This window comes from Schistocerca piceifrons, chromosome 7 (genome assembly GCF_021461385.2).
Source record: "Schistocerca piceifrons isolate TAMUIC-IGC-003096 chromosome 7, iqSchPice1.1, whole genome shotgun sequence".
In the NCBI taxonomy this organism is placed as follows: Eukaryota; Metazoa; Arthropoda; class Insecta; order Orthoptera; family Acrididae; genus Schistocerca; species Schistocerca piceifrons.
In genome coordinates, this window is record NC_060144.1 from 481132848 (window position 1) to 481146709 (window position 13862).

The 13862-nt window shown below is 40.2% G+C and overlaps 1 protein-coding gene across 1 annotated transcript in view; it reads right to left on the reverse strand.

The window, feature by feature from the left end:
- Positions 1–13862, reverse strand: part of LOC124709127 (E3 ubiquitin-protein ligase Iruka-like) — a 158363-nt gene that overhangs the window by 63777 nt on the left and 80724 nt on the right. The window contains exon 4 of the mRNA XM_047240788.1: positions 5167–5277. Coding sequence (XP_047096744.1) covers positions 5167–5277 — 111 coding nt within the window. The remainder of the gene's footprint in view (positions 1–5166; positions 5278–13862) is intronic.

Below are 13862 nucleotides of genomic sequence, written 5' to 3' on the forward strand. Positions count from 1 at the left end.
CCTCGACTGACATCTCTGCCCAAACTCTTTGTCTTTAAATATGTCTGCTTGTGTCTGTACATATGTGTGTGTGTGTGTGTGTGTGTGTGTGTGTGTGTGTGTGTGTGTGTATACCCGTCCTTGGGATGTGTGTGTGTGTGTGTGTGTGTGCGCGCGCGCGCGCGCGCGCGCGAGTGTATACCCGTCCTTTTTCCCCCCTAAGGTAAGTCTTTCCGCTCCCGGGATTGGAATGACTCCTTACCCTCCCCCTTAAAACCCACTTGTTGCAAAAGCTTGAATTTTGTGTGTATGTATGTCTGTGTCTGTCTGTGTGTTTCTAGCGACCTGCCAGCGCTTTCGTATGGTAAGTCACATCATCTTTGTTTTTAAATATATTTTTCTCGCGTGGAATGTTTCCCTCTATTATATTGATATCAAGATTGTATTTTCTGTGACTCGCCAGGACTAATGTATTAAAAATGCAGGAATCCATAAACCTTATAGGACAAGCCCTATTCCAAACTTACCTGCAGAAGCAGACTCATTGTGGTCAAATAAGTATTCAAGCTCCAGAAGTTTCTTATCAATGGTCTTCCCAGCAACAATTAACTTCCTAACAACAACCTTACAGAAGTCACCCACAAGTGACAAAACCGTTCAGTATAAGAGAAATGTAGCATTTAACAGACCTAAGTGTACCTGGGCAGCAAAATAACTGATGACTGCTGAAGTAGGGAAGGCATAAAATGCAGACTGGCAATAGCACAAAATGTATTACTGAGGATCAGGAATCTCTTTAACATCTAATATAAATTTAAGTATAAACAGCCTGTATTCCCAAGGCATATTGAGTCTCACCTTTATCTATGATAATGATGTAGGCCAAAGCAGTGAATCAAAATTTGTACCAGCATTGAGATTCAAGCCTGAGTCTCCTCCTTACTATGCAGATGTTTTGTCATACTGGTACTACACATACAACAGTTGCATGGACTATCCTAGTATGTGTCCCTCATCAATACCAATTCCAACTTATGCCTCAGCCCATTGCTATTCCCCTTCTTAACTCACAAACATCCTAAGGTACTCTGTGCACCTGTAGTATCTGTAGAGCCAGTATGGTGTAATGGATAGTGTATCTGCCTAGCAAGCAGGAGACCCAGGTTTGAATTCTGGTGCTGGTATACATTTTCACTCATTGCTTTGGCCTACATCATTACCATAGATAAATTTAAGTATTAGGAAGGCTTTTCTGAAGGCGTTTCCCTGGAGTGTAGCCTTGTACAGAAGTGAAATATGGACAACAGCAAGTTCAGATAAGAATAGAATAGAATAGAATGTGGTTCTGTAGACAAATGCTGTAGGTTAGATGGGTAGACTGAGTAACGACTGAGATTGAGTTGGCACCGAATCTGAACTGTGGGTGGTGGGGGAAGGGGAGGGGGGGTGGGGGGAATATGGCACAACTTCACTAAAAGAACGAATTGGTTGATAGTACACATCCTGAGGCCATTAGGAATAGTCAGTTTAGTAATGGAAAGAAGTGTGGAAGATGAGAATTGTAGAGGGATGCCAAGTCTTAAATTCACTATGTAAGTTCAAACATATGTAGGTTGCAATTGTTATGCAGACATGAAGAGGCCTTACAAGATCAACCAGCACAGTGAAGTGCATCAAACCAGTCTGCACTGAAGACTGGAACAAAAACAATAATGTATGTGTGATATTAACGTACAAAAGCAGGGTAGGGTCAGAGTGTCACCATCGTTGTTGATGCCAAGGAGGTTTGTAAACTTAACTGTTTGCATCCAACTTTTCACTCAAGACTATTTTTTTAAGGACATATTTTTTAACTTTTTAAATATGCTGCTGGATCTTAGCCTAGTATGTACTGTTGAGTACAAACAGGGACACACTATTAGCTGTTCCATCTCCCCACCCCCAAGAGCATGTCTTCCCAATGAGTTTAATATATTCCATGCTGAACCCTACGTGATTCTGAGAGCTGTGGATCAGACGAGGCATGATCAGGGGCCAACATTCCTGATGTGCTCCAATTACTTCAGTGCTTTGCTCACCATGTATACAGCAGATAAAACACTCCAAAACATTCAGGATGCACTTCTCCAGTTGCAAAGGCTCTGTGGGAAATGAGGACCGGTGGGAATTCACGGGAATGAGGCAGCCAGTGGAATGTGCTACTGAAGCCTACCTACTAAGCTTATTAGAGTAGAGCAACCATATTAACATATACACAAAACAATAAACATTAAATGTAATAAATACTACAAGATTTCTCCCTACAAAATACCCTCAGAGTGCCACAATGTCATTGCTCAAATTGGGCAAAGCCTCTTTACACAAGACTTCCTTCTCTGCCATGAACACCCCCCTCTTGTGTGATCCTTGTGACATACTATATTCCATACAGTGAGAGAAGAACTCCAACAGTTGACACGGCCTTGGTGCACGTGCTTCATGTACCCACAATGGCCAATCAGATTGTGAACTTTAGTTCACATTACTGAGGCAATGCCCAGTGTTGCCGTAGTGCTGGGCGACCGCTGCTTTCAGTCAGTTGTGCCACATGCTATGTTCAGGTTTGTGTGTAGACGTGTGCATTCTGCTACTTCTATGAGTTTCTTGCCTTGTGTACAAGAGGTAAAGTAAGTATAAGTGGAAAATGGCTGCCTGTAGAGCAGAGCAGAAGGCTTTTCGGAAAGGAGTAATGCTGAAATCCAAAGCACATACTTTGAAAGGGAAAGGGACCTTTGATATCAGTGAGTAAAATGGTTGACAGAATGGCAGAAGCATTGAACATCTGTACAGCGACAGTATAAGAATCACAAATGATAAAGAGGCTGCCAATTCAGCTGCGAGCCCTGTTACTGTGACGCCTGGAAAGTCAAGGAAGAGATTGTGTCGTGCAGCTGAAACAGACAACTTTGACAATAGTGCTATCAGGCAACACACATACGTGTAACTACAGCAGGAAGGAGTATCCGACACTTTAAAAGTTGATGGCATCACTGTCGGACAGTGGTTTGTTCACAGGCAGAATGACAAGTCCCTCCATTGTTTTGATAAAAAATTGGCTTCCATTGGAAAAAGTTCTCAGGACAAAAGGTATTAATGGAACGCAATGACATTGTAGCATGGAGATGTCGTTTCCTGCGCGAGATGTTAGGAGTGAAACCGGAAAATGTAATATGGGTTGATGAAACATGGGTCAACGTGTATCATGCGCACTCCGCTGCATGGACAGACAACACACGCCATGGAACTATGAGTGTGCCAACTGGTAAGGAAGGGTGACTAATTATAGGTCATGCCAGCTCTATGGACGGTTTTGTGCTCAATGCTATGATGATGTTCCAGTAAAAAAAAAAAAGTCTACTACCACGAGGAGATGTATGCAGATACATTCAAAGACTGGTTCGTTACCCGTTTGTTAGCAAACATCAGTCCTGGTAGTGTTTTTGTAATGTACAATGCGCTGTACCATTCAGTACAATTAAATACAGCACCAATGACCTCTGCAAGGAGAGAGGATATAGTCAGCTGGTTGAAAGATAATAAAATAGGCTTTGAGCAGAATATGCAGAAAGCACAATGTCTGGAATTAGTGAAATGATACAAGCCATGGAAGAGGCATTATGTGACTGATATACTAGCAGAGAACCACGGCCACAAAGTTATACGTCTTCCACCGTACCACTGCCGTTACAGCATAACTGAGCACATATGGGCTCAAATAAAAGCAGGTGTCTTGGAGCAAAACAAAACCTTGAGACACACAGAGGGCTGGTAAATGAAGCTGTCATACGAATAACGCCAGAAAATTGGAAGAACGTCGTGAACCACGTGTGGAAAAAGTTTACAAGGTCAAACATAGAAGAAAGTGTAAGAGAAGAATCGGTTCATAATACTGTAATTTCTTCATCAGACGATGAGGACAGCAGCAGTGAAGATACTGAAGACTATGTCGTCGTGACAAGAGATGACCAATCGGATGACGATTATCTTGGGGTTTCCGTTCTCCCCCACAAAAAACAGAGGTAACATCCTTATTCAATATTTTACACATAACATTTGTGCAAGTTGCTTTACCTTGTTAATGTTGAAAATCTGATTGTGTGTATTTTTATTTTACCATAGACATGGTAATTTTTTTTATGATGTTAACGCCGTTTGACGGTAATAATTGTATTTTACGGTTATACGATCCAGAATTCAGCCATAGGCCAGTTCGAAGTACAGTAACTTATTTTATGCCAAAAGATATCAGACTGGTATGAAATTCAGTAAAATCTGAACTGTATAACAATAAAATAAAAATTGTTTCAGTCAAATGGCTGCAACATCATTAAAGAAAATATTTACGTGTGTGTTTATGTAAGTTGACAAACACTGGTAGTGCATGTTAAAAAATATTCCATCAAGGAACACATTGGTTAGCAAAATGCTGCCCCTACAGGAATGTTGCAATGAATGACGTGGCATTGTTAGGCTCTGAAGGAGCTCAGTGTTACCACGGGTCGAAGTGTGGGATGGAAACGTCTGTCAGCCAGCTCCCCCTGCCGCTGGCTCACTGCCCGTCCAAGTCAAATACTGGCAACTGCACTGCCAGCTGTCAGAGCTGTTCTCTTGACGTATAGAGTATAGCTACTGAGTGTACCTGATATCATGACAAAAGGGCAGAAGCTGTTTTGTTAGCAGATATGCCCCCAATTTGAAGTGATGGTGAGATGAATGTGAGCCTTGTTTTAAGATTTTGTGTTGTGCCTGAGTTTCTTCACAAACTATTACAAAAGATACTTTAATATGTGCAGAGGATGGTTAGCCCATCCAGTTAATATATGCATCATCAGCAAACCAACAGTTGCCAACTCACAGCCGTGCCTTTTTTGATCTGGTAGCCATATTTTTACAGTATGTCTTAAGACAGACTGTGTTAACACTTTTTGGTTTTCTACACTTGAGTGTGACAGTACAAGGAAAAAGTGGGAGATGGCAAATTTAATCTTGCCTATTTTCTGCCCTGTCTGCAATTTTACATATATTAACCACATTCATTTCTGAAGACTTTTAAGGACTTTTATAACCACAATGTTGAGCTCATTAAACAAGCAAACAAACAACAACACAACAAATGTGGAACATTAAGCATCAAAGCCGTATACTTACACTGGTGCATTTCCTTGTCTCCCTCCAAATGCTCCCCACCCAACTCCTGATAGATTCACAATGAAATCTTGAATTAGGTGCTCTATGGGTTCCAACTGACGAGTTCTAAACCTAAAATGTAAAAGAGCACATTAGCAATTTGAAAACTGAAGTACTACTTGATCAGAGATGGAAAACCTGCATACCAACTTTAACAGAATTAACTGGTGCTGGGTTCACAACCAGACTATCAGAATTGCTCCAGTAATTCTTGTTACAAAATTAGTATGCAAATGCTACTCTTCTGGCTTATATAGTACTGAAAGTTTATTCGGAATAATAAAACTAGTATATGAAAGACACAAAGTAAACATAGCCAGCTTAGATCAGGAAACATGAAAATAATCAAAACTTAAGCACCGAACTTTATTCATGCTAGAGACACCAGCTGTATTAAACTAAATAACATGGGGGATTTAAAATCATGTAACTGAAAGATAATTTTTATGTTTAAATGGGAAAGTTATTAACATAATACATTAATTTGTCCAGAAAAAGAGTAAAAAAAAATGAGACCCCAAATCAAGCAAATAGATCCAGCAGTTGAGATGTGAAACCAATGATAAAAATATTGCTGGAATCTACGAAATAGACATTTGAAAAACATGAAATCACAATCAAGATAAATATAGACTCAATGCAGATGGAATCTGTTTATCAGTTACACCTTAGAAACACAATTTTTTCCAAAAACTAGTTTATAATTCAGGTTTGCAGTCAACTATTCAATGTTAATATTTTGGCATTGGACGACAGTACTTACATTTCTACCACAAATCTCTTAGTTTTACTGATGAAATACTTCCATCATTTTCTAATCTTGAAACTGACAATATTTTTAATGCACTAGTTTGAGTAGTTTTAGATGGTGGAGGGAGAGGGGAGGGATGGGGATGACACGAGGCTAGTAAAAGTTATCAGCAAAGGGCAGTGAAAAACCCATTTAAGTTTGATTACCATAATAAGTAATAACATGAGATTGATTTCCTAATTTACACACATTCTTTAAGGTACGAAAATAGGTCCAAGTTTCTTATTGTTATTCATAACTTTCTGTGTCTCTCCTCTCTTACTGGAAAGCAGCAAATATCAAAACTCACAACTTTTGTTATTGTGATTGTGTGTGAACCTATTTTTCAACCTCTAACTGTATGTGTCAGCACTGTGATAAGTATCATTAAATCGATCAACTTAGGCACCTGAACAGTCTACTACAGACGAGTCCTTAAATTCACCACAAAATGTCATGTATGACGTCTGTCATGAAAGGAACAGGATTCATGCTTGTAAATTTATGTAAGTGTCACGTATGTTGAATTAATGGTAACTGCCTTCAACGTAAGACCCACTTCTGTTCATGAACATCAGTCACTTTTTTCCAATATTTCAATGTATCAGACTAGTCACAGCGTAAAGCTGAAGGTCCAAAAACAGTTGCAAAATAGTCAGTTACAACAAACAGTTCCTCAGAAATGCAAGTATTCTTGTTTCTTCTGTGTTGAACTAATACGAGAGGATAAACAGACATGTCTGTTAATGACAAAAATAGCTGAGTGATCAGCGTGATGGAATGCCGTCCTACAGGCCTGGGTTCAATTCCCGGCTAGGTCAGGGGTTTTCTTCGCTCAGGGACTGGGTGTTGTGTTGCCTTCATCATCATTTCATCCCCATCCAGTGCGCAGGTCGTCCAATGTGGTGTCAAATGTAATAAGACCTGCACCAAGGCGGCTGGACTTGCCCTGTGAGGGGCCTCCTGGCCAATGATGCCAAACGCTCATTTCCATTTCCTACTGTAAAGATGAGACACCGAATTGCAGATAGCCACAACAAAAAGACAGTTACACATTGAGGTTTCGACTATAGCTTTCTTCAGAAAAGAAAAAACACACACACACACACACACACACACACACACACACACACACACACACACACACACACACACACACACAAGCAAGCAAGCACACGTCCACACGCATGACTGCTATCTCCGGCCACTGCAGCTAGAATGCAACTGTCGCGTAGAATGAAAGTGCAATCCAGACTGGGGCAGGGAAGAGGGAGGGATAACAGGGTATAGGGGCAGGGGAAGAGCATTTTCTAGCAGAGTGTGCAGGGACTAGATGGCGTCAGGATACGGCTACCAGGTGCAGCTTCGGGAGGCTGTGGAAGAGGGAAGGAGCAGGAGCAGGGGCAGGAGCAGGAAAGGAAAGGAGATGAAAAGGGGAAATGTGCAGTGGACACACAGACAGAGAGTAGCGCACAATGAGGGTGAAGAAACTCTAATTGGGAGGAGGTGATAGGACAGGGAGAGAGCAGAAACTGTTAGGTGGAGGGTGCAGGGACAGCAGGTTACCATAGATTGAGGTCAAGAGTGGGTAATGTGTTTTAAGGATAACTCCAACCTGTGAAGTTCAGAAAAGCTGGTGGCAGAAGGGAGGACCCTGATGACCTGGGTTGTGAAGCAATCACTGAAATCAAGCATATTAGGTTCAGCTGCATGTTTTGCCACAGGGTGGTCCACTTTGCTCTTGGCCATAGTTCAGCAGTGGCCACTCATCCTGGAGGACAGGTGGTTGGTAGGCATACCAATATAAAAGCTGTGCAATGATGCAGCAGAGCTGGTATATGACATTCCTGCTTTCACAGGTGGCCTGGCCTCTGATGGCGTAGGATAAGCCTGGGGTAGCAGTGGAACAGAAGTGCTGGATGGGAGGATTGAGCAGGTCTTTCACCAGGTCTTCCACAGGATACCCAGAATCACACATCAATATAGTGAATATGGTAAATAAGGAAACGGTCAGGAGTTGACCATACAATAATTTCCAGATACTTTAGCAAATCTCTCAGTGTAATAGTAGGAAGAAGGGAGCAATGAAAGAATGAACCATGACAATGCAGAAGACACAGTCTGGTTCACTGATGTGTCTGAAACAGATGAAGGCACTAGAGCCGAAGTATGTGGGGTACAGCCTAGACTAGAGAGAGCAATCTCTCTAGTGAAGCTGGATACAGTATTCCAGGTGGAAATGCCAGCTATCAGAGTATGCGCCGAGGAGTATTTGCATAGGTGCTATGAAGATCTTAACATCTACATTTATTCAGACAGACAACCAGTTCTTAAACCTCTATTACCCCCTGCCATGAGATCAGAGATCATTGCGGAAAGCCATGAAGGCCTTAGGAGACTAGGGGAAAGCAACAGGGTAAACCTGCTCCGTGGGTCCCTGGTCACTCGGGAATTAATGGCAATTAACAAGTCAATAGAATGACCAGCGACAACATTCATTGGACTGGAACCCATCCCAACCAAAACTAAGATGATAGTAAAATCCAGTCTGTGTATCTGGGTCAGGAGGCAGCACAGAATATTGGAGTATAAAACAAAAACACAACAAGTTAAGGACACCAAAGCCATGTTTCAACAGAAGTTCTGCAATCCTGGACTTGAACAGAGGACAGATCAATCTCGTGGCAGGGCTTCTGACTGGCCATTGGAAGTTTAAGAAACACCCTTCACAAGTTGGGTTCAGAGAAAGAAGCCCCTAAATGTGGACTATGTGGTGAGGTGGATGAAACCGCACCCACTTAATCTTCCAATGAGAAGTGCTGGAGGTCAAAAGACACAGAATATCTGGACCATTAAGTCTTGAAGAAATCATGTCTGGTAGATGTCTCCTACCACTTTTTAAGGGAACTGGCCAGTCTTACTATAATCACAGGGAGAGAAACTGCACAATAAACTCAAGTTTCAGTGAGGGCAATAGTGGGCTAAGACCACTGGTATGTCTCTTGTGTTAATCAAATCAAGTGATTTATTCTGTGGATTCAAAATTCAATCATAAACATGAACTTGCAGTCAGTAAGAGAAGGATCCATTGTTCCATACCAAGAAGCCCTTCCATATAGCCTAGCTACATGTGCTCAATTACACCTGTACTGACAAGTAGTCCCTCCCTAATTATGTGAAGGGTTTCACTGAAGCCGTCACAGATGATGATTACTCTCCCCACTTTGTACAGAATCAGATCTCCCATGTCTTGTCTCTCTAGTCACCTTCTTCTTCTCACATACCAACCATCCAGACACAAAAGAGCCCATTCCTTGTGACCGGACCATCCAGCACTGGAGCAATTGAATCACATTTTCTGCCAGGGTTTGGACTATCTCTCATTGCATCCTGAAATATGGAATATCCTATCCACTATCCTTCTCACCCCTCCCACAGTGGTATTCTGCCGCCTCCTGAACCTATGCAATATCCTTGTCCGTCCTTACTCCACCCATGCTCCCAACCCCTTACCACAAGCCACATATCCATGCAAAAGATCTAGATGCAAGACCTGTCCTATACATCCTGCAACCACCACCACCACCAATTTCAGTCTGGTAACAGACATCTCCTGCCACATCAAAAACAGGGCTATCTATCAAACCAGTCTGATGTTCCACAAACTAGGCTGCAACCACTGTGCTGCTTTCTACTTGAGGCATGACAAATTACAAGCTGTCTGTCCATATGAATGGCCACTGACAAACTGAAGCCAATCAACAGCTGGACCTGCCAGTTAATGAAAACGCTACCCAACAAAATGTGCTTCATTTCAACAACTGCTTCACAGCCTGTACCATCTAGATCCTTTCCAATAAGACCAGCTTTTCTGAACTGCACAGGTGGGAACTCTTCCTGCAATATATCCTACATTCCTGTAACCCCTGGCATCAACCTTTGCTAGTTCCTGTCCTTCACCTGTCGATAGCGTTCCCTGCTCCCACTCCAGCATTACACAGCCTTCTATTCCTCCAACGCACTCACTAGTCTTTTTTCTCTTCTCTACTTATCTCTTTTCCGCTCCCCCTGTCCCACCCAAACTTCCTGAATGCACCTAGCAGTCCTCTCGTTCCTGCATACCCACAAGCAGCACTACACCTTCACCACCCCTGCCTTGTCATTCCTCTATCCCCCACCCCTTGATTCCTCCTTACTCCCACGACCCATGCCAGACTGTTGTGACCGTCAGGTGCAGTTGCCCTCCACAGGGGGTTTTGTGTGTGTGTGTGTGTGTGTGTGTGTGTGTGTGTGTGTGTGCACGTGCAAGTGTTCTACTTCAGAAGAAGGCCTTTCAGCTGAAAACTGAAATATTTAGCACCCTATTCATTGTGCCTGTCTGCAAATCAGCATCTCCTCTATATGGTGAGTAGCAATCTATCCTTTTCCCAATATTGTTGTTACTCCTAAATTATTTACATAACCCTCTATTTTGTATGAGTTGGACAACAAAAGAATGTTATCATTAAACCAGATATGTAAATAAAAATAATGTCCACAAAATTCCTGTTCCAATGGTACTATTTTTCAGGAAAGTACAATAATTGCAACTACATATCGGGGGAAACATATGACTTTACTGGTCTGACAGCAAATGAATACTTTCCTGAATATAATACACACACCATCTGCAACTAAACTGCTTAAAAAAAAAGGTCCAAGCAGGAAAACCCAACATGTATTTTAATAGTAACAAGAAAAGGAAGCAACATACAACTACTCAATTTCAAAATACAAACAATTTCTACCTGCATGACAAACAAGGATTTGCATGTGTAACACCTTTCTACTTTTAAATCTAAAAACTTGTATTATGCCAAGGGGAAAAGGCAGTGACAAACACCCAGTAAAAAAGGAAAGGAAAGGAAATGAAGGACACAAAACCTTATTCTAGTACAAGGAAACTGATGATAATTATAAAATAACGACTGTAGAAATTAGCTTAAGACTGGTTATAGGCAAATGCAGTAAATAAGGATAACATAGCCATAAAGTATCACAAAATTTTGTATTAAAGAGGAATATTTTACTCAACTCTCTAATCATATAGTCAGAGTGCATTATCATTAAAAGATATTTCAACATGTTTTCAAAATTTGCACATTTTTTACAACACACAATGTATGCGAAAAATTTTGAGAAGTCCTATCCTCTGTTCCTCCATCTTTGCAAACATGCAAAAATTAAAATAATGAGGCTTCAAAAATAAAATATTGAAAAGAAAGAAAATATAAGGAAGTAAAAAAAGCAACTTCTCCAGTAAGAAATATTTGTCATTCATTGTATCACACAATGCATACAAGGTGCAATCTGTTTCTCACACTATTTTCTTTGCTCTCAAGTGAGATGAAATCTTAAGGTCCAAACATGTGAGCAAACTTTGTCAAAGTTGCCCTTATCCAGCCACAGATTTGTCAAACAAGCCCATACACATACAAAGCCTGTCAGTTTAACTTCACTCTGAAGCACGCATTGTGTGTTTGAGAGTATTTTGACACGAATGAGAATGGGTGCAAATACAGAGAAAGTATTTCTGGCATTGACTTTGGCGCCATGTTTGAAGAAGAAGAAGAAGAATGCAAGATGCTGGTCCACGGAATGGCTTAAAATGAGAGATTCACCCACAAAAATCTGATGCAGGAAATATTACTCCGAGAAACTAATGATCATATCAACTTTTTACGAATGGACAATGAAACTTTCAGTAACTTGTTAAGGGCCTCATAAAAGATCAAACTTGTTTGTCAAATTTGCTCTTATCTATCCATGGATGTGTCAAACAAGCACATACATGTACCAACAAGCCTTGTCAATTATGCTGTATTTTGAAACTAGTGGGAATGGCTACAAATGCAGATAAAACATTTCTAACATTGATTCTGGCACTGTGTTTAGACAAGAAGAAGATTAAGAAGAAGTAATCACGTCATTGGCCCTGGGAATGGTTTAAAATGAGAGAAATATACAAATGAAAGTCTGTTAAAGGAAATGTTATCCTCAAAAACTGATGATTACATGAAATTCCTGTGGATGGACAATGAAACTTGCAAAATGTTTCTTTAGAGTTACTTCAGCCTCACACTGAAAAAGAAGCCACAAGTAATGCAACTTTTAATACTTGGTTAGAGTTACTTCACTCTCATATTGAAAAAGAAGACACAAGTATGCGAAAATGATTCCTTTATACTTGGTCCTCTAATGAAAATTCATTAAAATATCACATTGTGGGAATGTATAGCCCAGATAATCCATGTAAGAACTGGAGAACTTCGATATTTTTTATTTTAATGCACTTCCGCTTTTATGATATGCATAGAATACCGATTTTCTTCTTCACCTCTTCACGCATAATATATGACAGTGAAAGATGCGACACCATTACCAAGTAAAACTGTTTTTCACCATAAATATGTTGCAAAACACTGACATGATCAATGCCCATCATGTCAAGTTTTCTGTCAAAATTTCCGGCAAACATGTAAACACACACTACATTTGACAAACATGTCGAACAGCACTTGACAGAGTCAAATATTTGACAAACATAGTAAAGTTAGACAAACTGTTTGCTCCTGTATGGGGGCCTTCAGGAAAGTGTGTTCAAGAAGTTTGGGTGCTGAATTTTACTTCCAGATCTGCTTATAACATCAAATATAAAACTTATTTGATTGCATCAATGAAAATATTAAACATACAAAGCACATGAATATGTCCAGATCAAATTATAACAGAAAAAAAAATAAATAAAAATAAAAAAAATAAAATAAAAAATAAAAACGCTATTACACAGCACATGCTTGGCATTAAATACACTGTTAACAGTATACAACACAATACGATACTCCTACATCCTAAGTGCAACTGTAATTAACTAGATCTATTCAAACAAAAAGAAATATACCTCTATGAAACCAAAAGACCAGAATCCATGCAAAATGAGTAAATAGAATTTAGAATCAACAGTTATTTTAGAAATTTTAAAGAGAGTTATTTTGGAGATTTTAAAGACTTACCATAATGTACCAGCATGTAGTAATTTGATATAATGTAACTGAATAAATGTCAAATACAGTTTAATGCTGGCTCCAAATGAGAAGCTACATTTATGGACAATATAGTATACCTTTTAACTGATTTTGAACTATACATAAACTTTTACTCTTTGTGGTAGTGTAAGTTTTGTGGAGTGTGTTCGCAACATTAAACATGCAGCATTACATGCCAATACAGTGTGGAACTGTGCCTCCCATCTTCTCTGTTAAACTACTCAACTTAGCTCATTTTAGCTGCTTTGCATTTTTTTCTTTAATTTACTGTCTTCAAAATTTAACACACAATCTTCTTTTAACAAAAATGCCCTCTACTACTATTTCATCCTGCTCAAGAACAAGGTAAACAATGTCCAAAGCAAATTATACCTGACAACAGACCCACAGGGATCGAAATACATTGTGTAATAACAAGTGCAACGAAACTTCCTGGAAGATTAAAACTGTGTGCTGGACAGGACTTGAACCCAGTTCCTCTGCCCAGTGCAGACAAGGCTGTGAGGTGGAGCTCGTTTGAGTGGTACAGTATTTGTACGCTAAAGGATAAGATTCCAGTCTCAAGTACAAGTAGATCCCAGAGTTTTGACCTGCTAGGAAGTTTTGAATCAGTGCACACACTGCAGCAGAGTGAAAATTCATTATGGAAATAAGCAGAACCCTTGAGACTGGAGGCCTTGTCTGTTGTACTTCCAACGTGCTGTATATGCCGAGGTCCAGAATTACAATTTATGAGTAAAATGTAAGAAAACAAAACAAATAGATCTTATATACCCCTCCCT